The 19,575-nt window shown below is 42.3% G+C and overlaps 1 protein-coding gene across 1 annotated transcript in view; it reads left to right on the top strand.

The window, feature by feature from the left end:
- Positions 1-674: 674 nt before the first annotated feature.
- Positions 675-19,575, top strand: part of PRTFDC1 (phosphoribosyl transferase domain containing 1) — a 91,650-nt gene continuing 72,749 nt past the window's right edge. The window contains exons 1-3 of the mRNA XM_058532583.1: positions 675-758; positions 8,995-9,101; positions 14,570-14,753. Coding sequence (XP_058388566.1) covers positions 711-758; positions 8,995-9,101; positions 14,570-14,753 — 339 coding nt within the window. The 5' untranslated portion in view covers positions 675-710. The remainder of the gene's footprint in view (positions 759-8,994; positions 9,102-14,569; positions 14,754-19,575) is intronic.

The following is a 19,575-nucleotide window of genomic DNA, read 5'->3' as shown; positions in this document are numbered from 1 at the left end:
AGAATGCGGTTAAGGAAAGGCCCTATTTCAAAGGCCAGATCCTATCACCGCGGGCACGGTCCAAGGTAAAAGCAATCGCATGTTCTTTGAAACTCCTAGCTGGCGGTTCAAGGATTTTAAAAAACACATCCGGGATGGTTTCGTCCACAGCCGTACTTTCTATATCGCAGGCTCGTTCACGGATTTACTTGGGATAAAAAGTGCATAAAAATTAGCAGGAAGGATTCAAGACATTGTTAGCCTGAAAGCTGGGACGACAGCCGTAGGGAGGCAGGGGACGGGGGCACACTTTCTCCTCCCGGAAAGATCGAGCGGCGGGCAGCCTGCTGCTCCCGGGTCCCCGCGGGGCGCGGCGCAGGCGGCGGGGCTCCCGGGCTCGCAGACGGGCACGCGGCGGGCGGCGGCCGCGAGGGACGCGCCCCGGGCCCGCGCTCAGGTGGAGCGGGCGCCGCTCCGCAGCTGCTCCCCGCGCCCCGCCCGCGCCCCGCCCGCGCCCCGCGCCCCCGCGTCCCCGCCCCGCGCCCCGAGCACCGGCCGGGGGAGGGGGCGCCGCGGCCCAGGCGCTGGAGCCGCGCCAGGCACCGGGTCCGCGCCGCTTCCTAACCGCCGGCCGGCCCGGGGCGGGGCGGCCCCAGCCCCAGCCCCAGCCCCAGCCCTCTCCCAGGTCCGTCCCGCGCCCTTCTGTCCTTCCCGCTTTCGCTGGGAGAAACATGGCCGGGAGCAGCGAGGAGGCGCCAGACTCCGGGCGAGGCGTGGTGGTAAATGCAAACTCTGGATTTCGGGCCTGAGCCGTGCGCTCCCCGCTCTCCCCTCCCCTCCCTTCTTGGCACCCTCCTAGATTAAATGCCTGAAATGCATTCGGGTGACAGAGCGGGCCGCTGCTCTGTCTTCCCTCCCAGCGAGCATCGCTTCCGTCCTCCCCTCCCCGCTCCGCCCTCCCTGCGTCCAGTCTGACCCAACGCTTAACATCCCTTCACCCGGTTTCCCAGTGTCCCCCTTCCGCATCCCCCGCGCCCGGGTATCCGCTACTCCAGCCTTAGGCCAGTGTGGTGCCGGGTCCCCACTCCTGCTAGCCACCAGGAGTCACCTCTGGGAGCGGGGAGGGTCTGGGAAGACCCCCGCGTGCTACTCTTGTGGGCCTCTTTCCTTCTGTGCTTCCTCCCGACTCCTCCAGCGCGGGCTTCGAGTTTTGTTTTCCAGAAGGATACTGAGGATACTCGAGGGCAGCTAGGAAATAAAGTAGCTCAAGTGGATAGAGTTTGAGCTTTGAAACCTGTGCTAGGACCTCGTCTTTGGGGCCTTTGCTAGTGCCTCTGAGCTCAGTTTCCTCTTCTGCAAAAAGGCGACGCAGCACGCTGGGCCTGTTGAGCGAATTGCAGAGGATGTGTATAAAATATCTAGTAGTGTATGCAGATGGGAGGATGTGGGATGATGGGTTCCCAGATCAGAGCCGCTTTATCCCTGCGAATCCCTTGAGGAGCCAACCAGAGGGTACCCATCTCTCAGTGTTCTGGAATCAAATCTAGTCTTGACCTGTGGCCGCCAGCTTCCACTCCTGGCTCCCTTCAAGAATGGTTTCTATAGAAGGTGGTGGTTATTGCAGTGTCAGGTTTAGTGGAAACTAGTGGTGAGAGTGGTGGGTGGGGTCAACTTGCCACCCTGAGATTCTTTGTTCAGACAGCCTGTAATTCACAGATGATCTGTCTGTGATTATGAATGAACTGCAGGAGTAAGGGAGTTGGGAAGGAAACACCTCACACTCAAACAGAACTGTTCAGATTTAAATGTGTTGCTCAGTCCTTAATTTCACAGCAGGACCTTTCCCTCTTAAAGCATAAGGAGTTCGTTTAGTTATTCATTCCACACACAATGATTGTCCTGCTGGGTTCCAGGCGGTGTTCTAGGCCCTGGGACACAGCAGGGAACAAGACACAGCCCTGTCTTCGTGGAGCTTACATTCTAGAGAAGGAACGTAGGCAAGCAGTGTCACAGCAAATAAACAAAGAAGATAATTTCAGATAGTGATATGTGCAAAGAAAAGAGGGTCATGAGATAGTGATTGGAGGAGGGCTGAGGAGCACTGCTTTTGCTCAAATGGTCAGGATGGCCTCTTTGTAGTGATGCTGGAGCCACAATCTGAAGGATAAGCAGGAGGTAGCCATGGGACGACTCGGAAGAAGAGAACTGCGAGACAGCGCATGCAGAGTGCAAAGAAATCATTATATCCTGAGAAGCGATCATTACATGCAATTTGTGCTTTGAAAAAAATCACTCCAGTTGCCAAGGAAAGGATGGTCAGGGTGGGGTGAGTGGGAGGAAGATGAAAGTGTAAAAAGGGAAATAAGTTCAATTCTGGACAAATTGAGCCTGTAGGGCCTGTAGGGCCTTGAGGTCGGGATGCACCGTAGGCAATTTGAAATTCATATTTGGAATTCGGGGGAGTGATTGGATAGATCTGGAAATCATCAGCAAATAGAAAACTATCTGATGCTTGGGAGTGGATAGGGATGCCCAGTGAAAATGGAAAAAAATTTAAAACTACTGCTAAGGGTTAGAAACCTGGAAAGCCTCAAATGTGAGAGGCAAAGTGTCCGGGAGAAGCCTGATAGAGAAACCAAGAATGAGTCACAAAGTAGGAGAGAGCAGGCAGAGGGGTAGGCACGTAGGGAGCAGAGCTTTGTGGAGAGGGGTGAGGGGGCTAAGAGGTCATCAAGAGTGTCGGATGCTGCAGAGAGGGCAAGTAGGATAAAGATGGAAAAGAAGCCATTGTATTCAACAATTACAAAGCCATTAGTAGGAGAATCTTTTAAACAACCATCTCATCAGTAGAATGGTTGAAATATAGTACTACTACTTAATAATAGATACTCTTAAAAAAGAATGAGGTAAATCTATATGACTAATAAGGTAGATAGATTCTTAGTCTAAAGAGCAAATGATGGAACAGTGTAAATAGCCCAATCTAATGGTGTCACAAGAAGCCCTCTTGAAAGAAAGGTAATTTTGTGAAAGATGGAGGGACGTAGTGAGAGGGCCGCCAAGGTTGGAAATAATCAATGTAAAATGGAGATAGTCACTGCATTTATGTTATTTTCTCCAGTAGAACTTGGGATAATTAGATTAACCTCAAGTTGGATATAGGCAGGGGGGGCAAATTCAGAGTGAATTCAAGGTGCTGGTGGAAGCCCCTGGCATCTACGGTAGAGAGGAAAAGGAAAGCTCTAGAGAATATGTATACTGGGAAAATAGAGAGCCCTCAAGGATGGGTTGCAAAAAATCTAAGGGAAATTTTAGTACCGATAAAAAAGGGGGCAGGTTATAATAGTGAGCATTTATTGAGTACTTACTATGTGGTTTTCCTGTATTATTCCGTTAATCCTCACAAGTCTTTGAGGTAGGTATATTATATTCCTGTTTTACAGAGCAAGAAGCTGAGGCCCTGAGAGATTAGGTAAATCACGAAGCTCACATAACTGGCAAATGGCAGAAGCAGGATTTGAAGCCAGCTTTTAATCACTGTGCTACGTAGGAAGCTGTGATTGCAGGGAAGGATTTCAGAGGTGGGGCCGCTCTGCAGGATTGGATGTGGCTAATACAGAATAAAGACGAAGTGGTTTGGGTTAAGGCAGGTGAAGGAGCTACAGGATAGAGTAACAGGATCATCAAGGTAGGTATTGGAGTTGTCCAATTGGAGAAGAAACTTCTGAGTTGGTAGAAACTTGGTGATGAAGATGGCAAGGGGCATTGAGCCAGATGACTATGCTTAAGTCATATGCTTAAAACGAGAAGTATATTTTCTGCAAGAGAAGGGAATGTTAAGAGTTTTAAGATGGCTCTTGTCTGCAGACGGCTTTCAGTTGTATTGAGGAGATAAGACATAGTAGATTATTAACAATAAATGGTAGCAAATGCTAATTGCCAAATAAGAGAAGTAGATCCTGAGTTCAGAAGCTTTGCTCGGGGTTGACTGGTCACTTGATCTGATGCTAGTAAGGTCTCCAGCCCCCGCTTGGTGCATCTTTGTTCCTTCTCAGGGAGAAATGAAGATCTCTTCTACCCGTCTGTCCTTTTTGGATCAGGTTCTTAGATATGTTTTGTTTTTACCAAGCCATTATCAAAAGAACCATAGTTAGTACCTACACTGTGAGTTTGGTAGGGATAAAGAGGAGAGAAAAATCTAAAATGATTGCTGTGTCTCTGTTGTGGGAGGCTCTCCCCTCCCCCCTCAAGGAGATGGCTTCAGTATTGGAGATAAGTAATCAGATAATCCGTCTAAAACACAATTTTACTAGGTTGTAGTGAGTTTCACTTTCTGGGTGCCAAACCCACCACAAAGAGGAAAGCATGTGTGATACAAAGTGTTAGTTGGTGTCGGGTGTCCCCGTTCATTCCTCTGGTAGCAGAACCTGGGTCCTTTCTTTTAGGGAACCGCTTCTCCCCATTTTCTCTGTCTGAGGTGCCCATCACAGTGCATCTCCTTCCCTGGGCCAGTAGACGTCAGCATGTGGGATTCTTGGAAGCAGAGCTGAGGGATGAGGGGTGGATGTGAGCCTGCAAATTGGCAGCAGCCATGGTCACTGCCTGAAGGAGAGAGTGGGGCCCAGAATTGGGGGGTGAGTGGCAGAGAGGAGCAGAGATTCACTTTTTATAAGTGTTTCCAAATTATTTTTCTCTCTGGGGGAAAAAATGTGAAAAATAATGTAAGAAATATTCTAAGCAAAAAATTATTTTTAATGACTCAGAAAGAAGGTTTTGAATATATCTTCAAATGAGAAAAAAGAGAACTCAAAGGAGCACTGGGATTTGGATGTTGTATAAAATGGCTCGGTTAATGTGTTTGTCACTTCCTCAGCTTGGCCGTGTTTTGAGTCTTTGAACAGAGAAAGCACTGTTCTGAATACACTTAGAGCATATTATCTGTGATACTGAAACTATTTAAAGACTTCTTGTTTTGATTTTTAAAAAGTAGATGAATAACATAATTATCTACAGTTCATAACAGCCTCCATTCCTTCAGGTTTAGAACTTATTTACAATGCAATTTACGTGCATCACTGAGGATTACAAAGGGCAAACCAAGTAGTTCCTTTATCTCTAATTGTCTTTTATCTCAGCAAGGAAGACTCACTATTTCAGACTCATTGGAAATAAGGCCAGTTTGGATTATAGAAGAGTTTTAGAGAACTACATTTCTCCTACTTTAAAGTTTCTAACTTTGACTAGAGTGATAAGATTTTGGCAAATAGGTTTGAGGCATTTCTTTGAGTTAATTAAAACATATAATTTGCAAGTAAACTAGTGATGTTTCAGTACATCTAAACGGTTCATATTTATTGTGTAAGTACTGTAGACCAGATACTGGTATAAGAGTTTTATAACCATTATCTATTTTGTTTAATCCTCATAATAGCCACGTGAGGCTGGCATTGGCTCCGTTTTACAGCTGAATACACTGAGACTTAGAGAAGTTAAAATGCCCAAGTTCCCATGGCTAGTAAACTCTCCCCCAGGTGTGTTCGACTTCTAAGTCCATGTTCTTTTTTTTTTATTTTTTTATTTTGTTTTTTCTTGTGAGGAAGATCAGCCCTGAGCTAACACCTGCCAATCCTCCTCTTTTTTGCTGAGGAAGACTGGCCCTGGGCTAACATCCATGCCCATCTTCCTCCACTTTATATGGGACACCGCCACAGCATGGCCTGACAAGCGGTGTGTCGGTGCCCGCCTGGGATCTGGACCGGCGAACCCCGGGCCGCCGCAGCGGAGCGCGCGCTCTTAACCGCTTGCACCACCAGGCCAGCCCCATAAGTGTGTGCTCTTAACCAGGACTCCTTGCTGCCTCTGAGCTATGGTTTGTTTTGTTTGTCATTTTCCTATCATTTTTTCTTTGGCATCATTTATTAGGCACTTATTATACACCAGGAAATATACTAGGAACTCTGAGTACATTATCTGTTCTGTCTCTGCATCCTCACAACAACTCTGTCCATAGGTTGTGTTGTGTCTTATTTAAAGGAGGGGGATATTAAGTCTCAGAGAGGATAAGTAATTTCTCTGCCATCACAGTTAAGTGTCAGAGCTAAGCTCTAGAACATGGAGTGGGAAATAGTCTCTGAGATTCAGCCCGAGCAGAGGGCAGCAAAGGATTTGCATGGTGGGAGGAATAGGCTCAGAAGACCACTAGTTAATGATGCCACCACCTGGAAGGACTCTGGAAGGGGAGCCAGAATGTGCTGTGCACTTGGATGATCTCCGGGGCCTGGTGCTGGTCAGGGTTCTTGTCTGGTCTTTAGGTGGCCTGCCAGAGAGTCTTCTGGAGGCTCCTCATGTATGGCTGGTGGTTCAGGCTCTGACCAGCCAATGTGGTATGGATGGTTACAGCAGGCCCAAGGAGTTCTCAAGGGTGGAAGCCAGAATTGCTCTGTGCAAATTCAACAGTTGCATCCAGCCAATTTGCTGGTAGAGGCAGAGCAAATGTGATACTCTTCAAATATGCCGATGACATACACCATTTGGCTATCAGTCTGCCCGTGATAGATATGAATTTCCAGAGCCTTGAACAGTGGTGCTCTTTTTCACGAGGAGACAAACCGAGAGTTGAGGCTGGAGTTCAGGGAGTATCGGGTAGTTAGTGGCTGGAGAGTGTGTCATTCATTCACTCATTTAACATTTTTGAGTGCTTACCACATTCCAGATCAGTGTTGTGAGCACTGGGGTTTCGACAATGAATAAGACAAAGTCTCTACCAGAAGGAGCTAACATTCTGGTGGGAGGAGACAAGACACAACACACACGCAGACATACATATGTCACATTCAGTGGGACTAATGCTATGAAGGAAAGTAAAGCTGGGTAAGAGGGAATCAGAGATGAGTGGGAAGGAAGGGGGTACTATTTTATATAGGTGGTCAGGGAAGGCCTATCTGTGGAGGTGACATTTGAATGGAGACTTGAAGAAAGTGAAGGGTAAGCCACGTGGATATCTGAGGGAAGAGGACTGTAGGCAAAAGAAATAGATGCAAAGCTCTTGAGGCAGCAGTGTGCTTGGCACATTCAAGGATCAGCAAGGATAACAGTGGCTGAAGCAGAGTGAAGGAGGAAGAGAGGGCCTGGGACGAGTCCGAGAGGTAGACCCTGTGGGCCATGGTGAGGACTCTGGATTGTCCTCAGAGTGAAGTGGGAAGCCCTTGAAAAAATATGAGCAGAAGACTTCCGGGATATGATGTACATTTTTAAAGGAGCACTCCAGCTGCCATGTGGGGGGCTGGTGCCAAGGTGGAAGCAGGGAGGCGAGTTTGGCAGCTATGGCATAGTCCCGGGAGAAATGCTGGTGGCATGGACCGGGGGGGAGGCAATGGAGATGCTGAGAGGTGGTCCTGGTTAAATTTCTGAAGGAACTGATGATAGGATTTGCTAATGGGTTGTGTGAGGGAATGAAAGGAGTCAACGACAACTCCGAGGTTTTGATCTGAGCAACTGGAAAAATGAGTTGTCCTTTACTGAGATAGGGAAGGGATGCATTTGGGGGGATATACCATGAGTTTGGCTTGGCTGGCATTCCAGAACCCAGAACTAGGGTGGGAGTGGATCGGGGCTGGACCGTAAGTTGCCCTTCTCAGACCTGAGCAAAAGAGAGCTGATTTTGAGTCCTGGGTGAGGAGAAGGGTGGAAAGCAGGGGGATATCCCAGCATTAAATGAAGTACAAATGGATTCTAAAACAACAGAAAACAGATAAGACTGAGTGAGCCAGAGACTGGAAGGAACAGGAGTCTTCTCAAGGAGCCTGATTGGGAGCCTTTGGGAAGACAGAGAGCTGCGAGGGGCACCAGGAGTTTGGGTGAGAAGATCGGAGAGCGGGAGCAGTCAGCAAGGCATCCGGAAAGAAGTGGGGCCTCACCTGAGCTTCTGCGGAGGGAGCTGAGCTTGGGATACAGAGGGAGAGGGGGAAAGAGAGGGAGAGCGTGTAGGTGCAAGACAGACAAACAGAACACAGTGCTGGGAAGGATCACAACTTGACTGAAGACCAGTCTGAGGATGGGAAGGGCTAGGCTGAGGAACTGGGCTGGAAAATTAGGATAGCTCTGCATTATGAAAGACCTTGAAAGCTTAAGGCTGAATAGAGGAGTCTGATGGAAGTGTGCAGGAGTAACCCAAGAGTGGGAATCTGCGATACAGCTGTGGTATAATTTGAGTGCGTGACGTTCTCTCTTTGCATCCTTTCTTGATGATCTGAAAGTAAAAGTAACTCGGTCTTTGCCTTCATTTTCTCTCCTACCTCTTTAGTATTCTAACCATAAAACTTGCACAACCAGTCCTAAGCCAGAGGAAGACTTGCTAGCAGTCTATCCACTACCTGAATAGGCCAATTTTCTGGAGCAACAGTTTCCCAATAGGACTGGCTTAAGTTTCCACCGTAGTACATCCTTTTGAAGTCTTTACTGTAATGACTAGACCACTCAGAAGTTTGGGTCTACACTAATCCCTGGAGACATATTTTTAGTAGGTAATATTTCCCAGGCAGATGAGGCATTTACAATGCATAGAAAGTAATAGTATATATAATAATAATAATGGATTATGATACTGTCTATATTAATACAGTTACAAACATAATTTTACTTATATCCATGATACTATTCATAATTTAAATATAAATTATGTATTTACATATATACACTCACAAACAATACTGTCAGGTTTGCTATAATACATTAAGTTTATAATTTATTGTATGATGCCAAAAGTTAGGAATAGAGTTCTCCATTCCCTTCAGGACAAGATCCTTTATCAGGTTGCGTGAAACAAATTACCTTATCCCCATTGAGCTTTTCGTAGATTGACAGAATATAATTTAATGCCATATTGATCGTCAGACCTATTCTCTATTTTCAATATTATTCTTTTTTTTCCAGTGATATTCTTTTTTTGGGTTTATTTATGTTTTTAAAATAAATTTCCAATGAAAAATATGGTAACCAAAATAATTTGATTTACAGATTATGGACGATTGGCCAGGATATGACTTGAATTTATTCACATACCCACAGCACTATAATGGAGATTTAGAGTATGTCCTCATACCCCATGGCATCATTGTGGACAGGTGAGTATCATTTTCTGTGTCAGTCTTGGGCCTGTGCCGGTTGGCCCTCTCTTGTGGGAATCATACGATACACTTTAGGACCCTATTCCTGAGTCTCTCTTTTTTTCTTTGAGGAAGATTCACCCTGAGCTAACATCTGTGCCAATCTTTCTCTGCTTTGTATGTGGGTCACCGCCACAGCATGGCTGACAAATGGTGTAGGTCCACGCCCGGGAACCGATCTTGGCCCGCTGAAGTGGAGCGCACCAAACTTAATCACTAGGCCGTGGGGCTGGCCCTCTGAGTCTCTTTTATACCGTGGAAGACAGAACTTTTATAGGACAGAGAATTTGGAATAAAATGAGTCTGTCCTTTAACTGAACTGTTTACCTGGACATTTGTTCAGGGAAAATGGTAAGAAGGATATACATATGTAAGGTATTACATTATAAGTAACAGCCTCAAAATAACAAAGTCCTGTACAAATTGATGAAGATGGGGGTTGGAAAAGCATTGCTCCTCACCCCAGGACCTTTGTCTCACATTTTTCACAGACTCTTGAGTTAACGAGGGAGAGTTAAGAGGTGACTTTTGCCTTCAGTTGCTTTTCCTGCAACTTGCGTTTATCTCGGATCAACTCATGGATCACAGGTCAGCCAGTCTGTGCACAATTAAGTGTTCCAGCCAGTGGTAATGTTTTGGGAATAGGAATATTTGCAGCTTAAAAATATCTGCACAGAACTATTTCTAGAATACTATTTCTAGTTCTTTCTGACCCATCCACATAGATATCCTCTGGCTCCTTCGTAGCCGATTGGCTTTCTGATGGCCAACGTTTCTCTCCTGTTCTAAGCCCCTAAGTCACCCCCATTTGTTCTTGGTTTTCAGAGAGCCTCTTCCAGTTCAGCCCTCCATAAGCATCCAGATGTATAGGTCATACCCCTTCAACAAAACTGCCTTCATGTCCAGACTATTACCTTTCCATGTACCTCTAATTTCTTGTACAAAGGTCAAATACTTAAGCCTTCATATTTATATGGAAAGCAAGCTTCACGGATTTCATAGTGCACTCCCAGGAATCATAGAGATTCTTCAGAGACCCGGAATCGGAGTAGGGGAGGCACTGAAGAGCAGGAGCAAATTGAGACTTTGGGCTCCCCGCCCAACCCTTTTCCTTAAACCTTAGACTTTTGCCTCTATCTTTTTAAATCTGTTGTATTCTTCTGAGTTAAAATTTAACTTTATGAAATAGGTCCTCAGCCAAAGGAAAGTTTTAAAAACTCTAGATGGTCACTCTTCCCAGGATATTACTTTCCATCAATTCCTGTCTGTAAGCAAAAGGAAATGTCATGCTTTCGCTCAAATTCTAAGATTTTCCATTGGATAATACTAGCATATTGTGCATTCTCTCAAACTATATTACTAAAATAACGTCTAGTTTTGGATTTCTCATGGCCTAACATGGCTTTCCATGGAATACAAGTTCTGATCCTCAGAGGAAAAAAAAAAAGGGTTCTGTGATCAAATAAGCTTGGGAAATTTTGCATCTCCCAAATTGCTAAATCTTCCTGTTGATAATTCATATTAAAGATATGGAAATTCCTGCAAAAGAAAAAAAGGAAAGAAACGTGCTTGACTTTAACAATTAAACCAACTTTTGTCTTTGTACTTAGTTCACCTCTTAATAACTCTCAGATTTTTCCCTTAATACTGGTTTGGGGACCTCCTGGTTTAAACAAATTCCTGATTTTCTCACCTGAGTTTTATGACTTAATTGCATCCTGATTTAGTACATGATTGAGTCCTGGTAAGGTTACCCGAAGCCAGTTCCCTGTACAGAAGACTCACCTACTGAACTTGTTAAAATGAGTATTCTTAAGCTTTATGTCCAGAAATTCTGATTCAATGGTCTGGGTTGGAGCCCAGGAAGGCCCACACCCACCTTTAAAATGAATTTATTAAGATATAATTTGCATACTACAAAATTCACCCATTGTAGGTAAATGATTCAATGATTTTTAGTAAATTTTTATGGTTGGGCAATGATCATCATCATTGTTTTACAATATTTCTATCATCTCTCAAAATTTGTTTGCTGTCAACCCCTGCTTCTACCCCCAGCATCAGGCAATCATTAATCTGATTTCTTTCTTTATAAATTTGTCTTTTCTGAACATTTTATATAAATTAAATCAGACAGTATTTAATTATTGATTCACCAATTGCTGGACATTTGGATTTCTAGTTTTTGGCTATTATGAATAATGCTTCAATGAATGTTCATGTGTAAGTCTTGTGTGGGCATATCTTTTACTTTCTCTTGGTTGGATTCCTTGGAGTAGAATTCTGGGTTTTATGGTAAGCTTAAGAAATTGCCAGTTATTTTCCAAAGTGGCTGTCCCATTTTACATTTCCACCAGCAGTGGATTAGGGATTCAGTTTCTCCACATACTTGCCAACATTTAGTATTGTCTGTCCTTTTGTGGAATGCCATTCTAGTGGGTATATAAAGGTATCTCATTGTGGTTTGAATTTGCATTTTCTTAATGATTAGTGTGCTTGTTAGCTATTTGTATGTCTTCTTTGGAGAGATGTCTATTCCAGTCTTTTGTCAATTTTTAAATTGGGTTCTTTGTCTTCTTATTGAGTTGTAAGAGTTCTTTATATATTCTGGATGCAAGTCCTTTATTATATAAATGTTTTGCAAATATTTCCCCCCAGTCTGTGGCTTGTCTTTTCATTTTCTTATATCTTTTGAGAAGAATGTTGGATGACATATTCTATAAATGTCAATTAGGTCCAGTTGGTTTATGGTGCTGTTCGGTTCAATGATATCTGTACTGGTTTTCTGCCACCTGGATCTGTCAGTTACTGAAAAGGGTATTGAAGTTTCCAACTACAATAGTGGATTCATCTATTTCTCCTTACAGTTCTATCAGTTTTTTGACACTCTGTTTTTAGGTGCATATACATTAAGGATTGTTATGTCTTCTTGGAGAATTGACCTCTTTATTATTACATAATGCCCCTCTTTATTCCTGATAATTTCTTTGCTCTGAAGTCTGCTTTGTTGGAAATCAATATGGCTACCCCAGCTTTCTTTTGATTAGTGTTAGCATGGTATGTCTTTCTCCATCCCTTTACTTTTAATCTGTATGTGTCCTTATATTTAAAGTAGGTTTCTTGTAGACAATGTATGGTTAGGTCTTGTTTTTTTATCCACTCTGACAGTCTCTGCCTGTTAATTGGTGTATTTAGACCATTCACATGTAAAGTGATTATTGGTATGGTTGGTTTAATATCTACCATATTTGTAACTATTTCCTATTCATTACTCTTGTTCTTTGTTTCTTTTTTTGTCTTCTACTTTGTGAAATGTCTCCCCCACAATATGAGGCCTCTGATGACATGCAGATTATTTTTCTTGTTTAATTTTTTAAGCTTCGTTTATTAGGGTTCACCCCTCTGTCTGAATAGTCTTCAGCCTAAGATTGGCTGGAGATTGTACTCAAACACTTGGAGCCAGTAAGGCTTCCACTCTCTGCTGATGAATGTGTGTGGGGGAGCTGGCAAGCACATTCAGATTTCCAGCCTTTTTCAAGTCGTCTTGGGCTTTCCTGTGTCTCCTCTGCACATGCTTACAGGCTTCATTATCCAGGGATGTGTGGGTGGCTTGGGCCCACGCTAGTCTCTGTCGTGCATACGCATACTTCTTGTCAATTTGGGATATGTGAAGAGGTTATTGTGTACCCCTTTCCCATGACTCCTGGAACTCCCTGTCAAATCTCTGACTAGTTTGCCAGTTAGTTACTCAAACAGGACTGCAACTTCAGGATAATGGAGCCACTGGCCCACCCTGTTCACATGCTACCAAGAAGGCCATTTTAGCTGACAATGCTCCCAGTCAGATGAGCTCTTTCTGGCCGTGCCCCACCATGGTTGAACTATGTGGTTGAACAACAGGGCTGAAAGTGGGGGGCTGGTTGGGAGCATTCTTGGGCAAGAATGCCATAGACTTTTACTGTTTCTACCCAGTGTTCAGTGTTTTCATGAATAAATGATTCTCAGTTTCTTGTATGCCTTTGGTTGATTTCTGGAGTCCTGAAATGGTTGTTTTTGACAGTTTTGTCCAACTTTATAGTTGCTGATTGTTGAGAGGATGTGTTAACTTCCTCACTCCATCATACTGGAAATAAATGTCCCTTTTATAGAATATCTGGCATGTTGATGTACATTTTTTGATGATCATATTTTGAGAAACATTGTCCAAAACCATGGCTGCCATTTTAGATGTATATGTGTGTATGCATATATATACACACATATAAAAACATATATAAAATATATTACATATGTAGAACATACATAATATATGTATATATATATTCAGATCATTGTTCATCTATTTTAAATCTAATTCTATTTGAGGTATCAGTGGAATTTTAAAAAAAAGTATGCTCCTTAGATCCTGCCTCTATTCAAGGTTTTAATGTTGTATGGGTATATGGGCAATGGACTTATGAGACAATTAGAAAAAATACAATGACAGTTCTATATTAGGCATTGGGTGCCAGCCCAAGTCTGCATCACTGCATAATTCCAGGAGGCATCATTCACATTGTGTTCCATGGAAATGGTGCCTACTGGAATTGTACTCTTGGGCACCTTTCACAAAGGTAATGTGCTATCTTTGTCAAATATAAGACAAATGTTATTCTTTTAATATTTACTATGGGCTTGACTTTTCCTCCAGTCTCCTATAATGTTGTATGGTGGGTGAATCATTCTCCATTTCCTTTTTCTCTGCTATAAAATGAGCATAATATCACCAGATACCATCATAGCATTGTTAAGGTTAACAACCAGGCCCCGTAGTGATAAAATAATAGCATTCATGATCTTTGACATTATATTTTACACCTTAATGATTTTTGTGACACAGAGGAGCAAAAATGTACTGTTGATGACATGGTTATCAGAAACATGTTTTGAACACTCTCTCTTTGTCCAACTGTAACAAAGCTTCTTTATCCATAGGCTTCTGTCTCCCAAGCTCTTCTCCACATTCCTCTGTTATGTGTAATACACAATGATGTGTATTACACATACAATACACATAAAATGTTACACATCATTCCTCAAGATGTGTAATACATCATGCTTTTTTTTTTTTTGTGAGGAAGATCAGCCCTGAGCTAACATCTGATGCCAATCCTCCCCTTTTTTCTGAGGAAGATTGGCCGTGAGCTGACATCCGTGCCCATCTTCCTCTACTTTATATGGGACACCACCACAGCATGGCTCGACGAGCAGTGTGTCTGGTGCACTCCCGGGATCCAAACTGGCGAACCCTGGGCCGCCGCAGTGGAGCACGTGCACTTAACTGCTTGCGCCAGTGGGCCAGCCCCGTCACCATGCATTTTTTTGAAAGGAACAAAAATATTCAGAAGTAGTTATGCTTTAATACATCTTTTAATCCCTTCTTTCAGAATTGAGCGGCTGGCTAAGGATATTATGAAAGACATAGGATACTGTGACATTATGATCCTGTGTGTGCTTAAAGGCGGTTTCAAGTTCTGTGTGGATCTTGTAGAACACCTGAAGAACATCAGTCGAAATTCAGATAGATTTGTCTCTGTGAAGGTTGATTTCATCAGGCTAAAAAGTTCCAGGGTAAGTTATTATTTATTCCATTTTCATTATGTGATGTTTAGAATGAACAATGTTAAAGAATAAAAGAACTAATAGGTTATGAAAATGAAGAATGTAATTTTTTTTTTATTGATGTTTTAATGGTTTCTAACATTGTGAAATTTTTGGGTTGTACATTTTTGTTTGTCCATCACCATATATATGACTCCCTTCACCCCTTGTGCCCACCCCCCACTGCCCCTGGTAACCACAGTCCAGTTTTCTCTGTCCATGTGTTGGTTTATATTCCACATATGAGTGAGATCATACAGTGTTTGTCTTTCTCTTTCTGGCTTATTTCACTTAACATAATACGCTCCAGGCCCATCCATGTTGTTGCAAATGGGACGATTTTGTCTTTTTTTATGGCTGAGTAGTATTCCATTGTATATATATACCACATTTTCCTAATCCAGTCGTCAGTCGAGGGACACTTAGGTTGCTTCCACTTCTTGGCTATGGTGAATAATGCTGCAATGAACATAGGGGTGCATAAGCCTCTTTGGATTGTTGATTTCAGGTTCGTTGGATAGATTCCCAGTAGTGGGATGGCTGGATCATAGGGCATCTCTATTTTTAATTCTTTGAGGAATCTCCATACCGTTTTCCATAGAGGCTGCACCAATTTGCATTCCCACCAGCTGTGTATGAGGGTTCCTGTTTCTCCACATCCTCTCCAACATTTGTTGTTTTTTGTCTTGGTGATTATAGCCATTCTAAAGGGCGTGAGGTGGTATCTTAGTGTTGTTTTGATTTGCATTTCCCTGATGATTAGTGACGTTGAGCATCTTTTCATGTGCCTATTGGCCATCTATATATCTTCCTTGGAGAAGTGTCTCTTCATTTCCTCTGCCCATTTTTTGATCGGGTTGTTTGTTTTTTTGTTGTTCAATTGTGTGAGTTCTTTATATATTATGGAGATCAACCCCTTGTCAGATGTATGTTTTGCAAATATTCTCTCCCAGCTGGTTGGTTGTCTGTTCATCTTGATTCTGGTTTCATTAGTCTTATAAAAGCTCTTTAATCTGATAAAGTCCCACTTGTTCATTTTTTCTTTAGTTTCCCTAGTCTGGGTAGGCATGTCATCTGAAAAGATTCCTTTAAAACCAATGTCAAATAGTGTGTTGCCTATATTTTCTTCTATGAGTTTTATAGTTTCAGGTCTCACCTTCAGGTCTTTGATCCATTTTGAGTTAATTTTTGTGAATGGCGATAGCACATGGTCCACTTTCATTCTTTTGCATGTGGCTGTCCAGTTTTCCCAACACCATTTATTGAAGAGACTTTCCTTTCTCCATTGCATGTTCTTAGCACCTTTGTCGAAAATTAGCTGTCCGTATATGTGTGGTTTTATTTCTGGGCTTTCAATTCTGTTCCATTGATCTGTGTGTCTGTTTTTGTACCAGTACCATGCTGTTTTGATTACTATTGCTTTGTAGTATGTTTTGAAGTCAGGGATTGTGATGCCTCCTGCTTTGTTCTTTTTTCTTAGGATTGCTGTAGCTATTCGGGGTCTTTTGTTGCCCCATGTGAATTTTAGTATTCTTTTTTCTATTTCTGTGAAGAATGTCATTGGGATTCTGATTGGGATTGCATTGAATCTGTAGATTGCTTTAGTTAATATAGACATTTTAACTATGTTTATTCTTCCAATCCACATGCATGGGATATCTTTCCATTTCTTTATGTCATCATGGATTTCTTTCAATAATGTCTTGTAGTTCTCATTGTATAGGTCCTTCACCTCCTTGGTAAGATTTATTCCTAGGTATTTTATTCTTTTTGATGCAATTGTAAATGGTGTTATCTTTTTGAGCTCTCTTTCTGTTAGTTCATTATTAGCATACAGAAATGCAACTGATTTTTGTAGATTGATTTTGTACCCTGCAACTTTGCTGTAGTTGTTGATTGTTTCTAATAGTTTTCCAACAGATTCTTTAGGGTTTTCTATATATACAATCATGTCATCTGCAAATAGTGAGAGTTTCACTTCTTCGTTACCTATTTGTATTCCTTTTATTCCTTTTTCTTGCCTAATTGCTCTGGCCAAAACCTCCAGTACTATGTTGAACAGGAGTGGTGAGAGTGGGCAGCCCTGCCTCGTTCCTGTTTTCAGAGGAATGGCTTTCAGTCTTTCCCCGTTGAGTATGATGTTGGCTGTGGGTTTGTCATATATGGCCTTTATTATGTTGAGGTATTTTCCTTCTATTCCCATTTTATTGGGAGTTTTTATCATAAATGGATGTTGTATCTTGTCAGATGCCTTCTCTGCATCTATTGAGATGATCATGTGGTTTTTATTCCTTGTTTTGTTGATGTGACAGGTTCGAATCCCGGGCGCCGACCTACGCATTGCTTATCAAGCCATGTGGCAGGTGTCCCGCATATAAAGTAGAGGAAGACAGGCAAGGATGTTAGCCCAGAGCTAATCTCCCTCAGCAAAAACAGGAGGATTGGCAACAGATGTTAGCTCAGGGCTAATCTTCCTTACCAAAATAAAAAAAAAAACTAGCTTACTATTGAGTGAGGAACTGTTAGAGTCAATGTCGTGAAAGTATTCTCATTGATTAAACTTGCTTGACGCATTCACTCTTTGAATTCATTTTCTATTGCTGTGTGACAAAGTCACCGCAAACTTAGTGGCTTAAACCAACACACATTTATCATCTTTCAGTTTCTCTGGGTCAGAAGTCCGAGCATGCGTTCTCTGCTCAGAGTCTTCCCAGGCTGAAATCAAGGTGTTGGCTGGGGCTTTGATCTCATCTGAGGTTTGCAGATAAGTGACCTTTTCCAAGAAGACTGGTTGTTGGCAGAATTCAGTCCCATTTCCCTGTGTCTCTAGGCTAGAAATGCTCTCAACTCCTGGAGGCTGCCCTCAGGTCTTTGCCTCAGGGTCTCCTCCACAGGCAGTTCCCAGCAGGGCAGGAGAACCTCTCCATTCAGTGAGGGCCCAGTCCCTCTTTTAAGGGCTCACCTGATTAGGTCAGGTTCAGCAAGGATAAGCTCCCTTTTGATGAACTCAAAGTCAATTGACTAGTCACCTAATCATGGGAATGAATTCCCATGATATTTACAAGTCTCGCCTACCCTCAAGTGGAGGAGATTATACAGGGTGCGTACACCAGGGGACACGAGTGAGCAGGGCATCTTAGAATTCTGCCTACCACTCTCTTTCTGTGATTCGGTTGCCTCAACTCGAGAGCAGCTGGCAAGTTATTGCTCATTTCTTAAGACACTCTGTATATTCCTGATGACTCTCAGGCCAGGTTGAAGCTGTTTTTTGCAGACATCTTAACCCTAATTTATTGGTTTCATCTTCTCTTGACAACCTTTTCTCTCTCTAGGTTCCTTTTACCCTGGATTAAGCAGCTGTGCTTCCTTCTTATGAGATTTTTTTCTCGTTTGCTTGGGTCTGATCTTTACCGTATTTTACCCCAGCAAACGGCTCTTTAAAAATCTTTTTAAAATTAAAGTCAGGTTTATTGAGGTGTAGTTTACATGCAGTGGAATTCACTCCTTTTAGTTTACAGTTCTGTGAGTTTTGACAATTGCATACGGTCATGTAAATCACCACAATCAAGATATAGAACAGTTCCTCAGCACAAAACATGCCCTCGTGTCACTTCATGGTCAATCTTTCCCCCAACTCCCAGGTCCTGGCAATCACGGGTATATTTTCTGTCCCTAGACTTTTGCTCTTTCTAGAATATCATATAATGTAACTATGTACCATGTGACCTTAGTAAATCTGTAAATCTTAGCGTAATTCGAGATTCGTCCATATCGTTGTGTGTACCAGTGGTTTATTTCTTCTTATTGTCAAGTAGGATTTTATTATGGATATACCACAGTTTTTTAATCTGTTCATCAGCGGAAGGATATTTGGTTTGATTCCTTTTTGGGGCGATTACCAATAAAGCTGCTATAAATTTTCACATTAGTTTGTTGTGTGTTCTTATGTCTTTATTTCTCTTGAGTAAATATCTAGGAGCAAGATTGCTAGGTCGTATGGTGAGTGTATGTGAGAGATTGCCAAACTGTTTTCAAAATATGAATAATTTGCATTCTTACCAGCAGTATGTGAGAGTCCTGGTTGCTCCACATTTTCAACAGCACTTGCTATTTTGTCGGTTTTTCTTTATTTTACCCGTTTAAATAGGTGATAGTTTCTCATTGAGGTTTTAATTTGCATTTCCCTCATGAATAATGATGTTGAGCATCCTTTCATTTGCTTATTTGCTATTCATATAGCTTCTTTGATGAACTCGTTGTTCATATAGTTTGCCTATTTTTAAAATTGGGTTATTTCCTTATTATTGAGTTTTGAGAGTTCTGTATATATTTTGGCTACAAGTCCTTTATTAGATATGTGTTTTGAATATATTTCCAGTCAATGGGTTGTTTTTTCATTTTCGTAACAGTGCTTTTTTTCAAAGAGCATAATTTAAACATTTTTATACAGTCCAATTTACCAATCTTTGCCTAATTCAAGGTGACAAAGATTTTTCTCCTCTATTTTCTTTGAGAAGTTTCATAGTTTAGGTTTAAATTTAGGTCTATGATCTGTATTGTGTTAATTTTTTAATATAGTATAAGGTATGGGTCAAGATTTCTTTTCTTTTCTTTTCTTTTTTGAGGAAGATTAGCCCTGAGCTAACATCTGTTGTCAATCCTCCTCTTTTTTTTGCTATGGAAGATTGGCCCTGGGCTAACATCCATGCCCATCTTCCTCTACTTTATATGAGATGTCACCACAGCATGGCTTGATAAGTGGTGCATATGTCCACGCCCAGGATCCAAACCT

The sequence above is a fragment of the Diceros bicornis genome, chromosome 36, assembly GCF_020826845.1.
Source record: "Diceros bicornis minor isolate mBicDic1 chromosome 36, mDicBic1.mat.cur, whole genome shotgun sequence".
NCBI lineage: Eukaryota > Metazoa > Chordata > Mammalia > Perissodactyla > Rhinocerotidae > Diceros > Diceros bicornis.
Note: the sequence above shows the minus strand (reverse complement) of the source record. Positions and strands in the feature narration are given on the sequence as shown.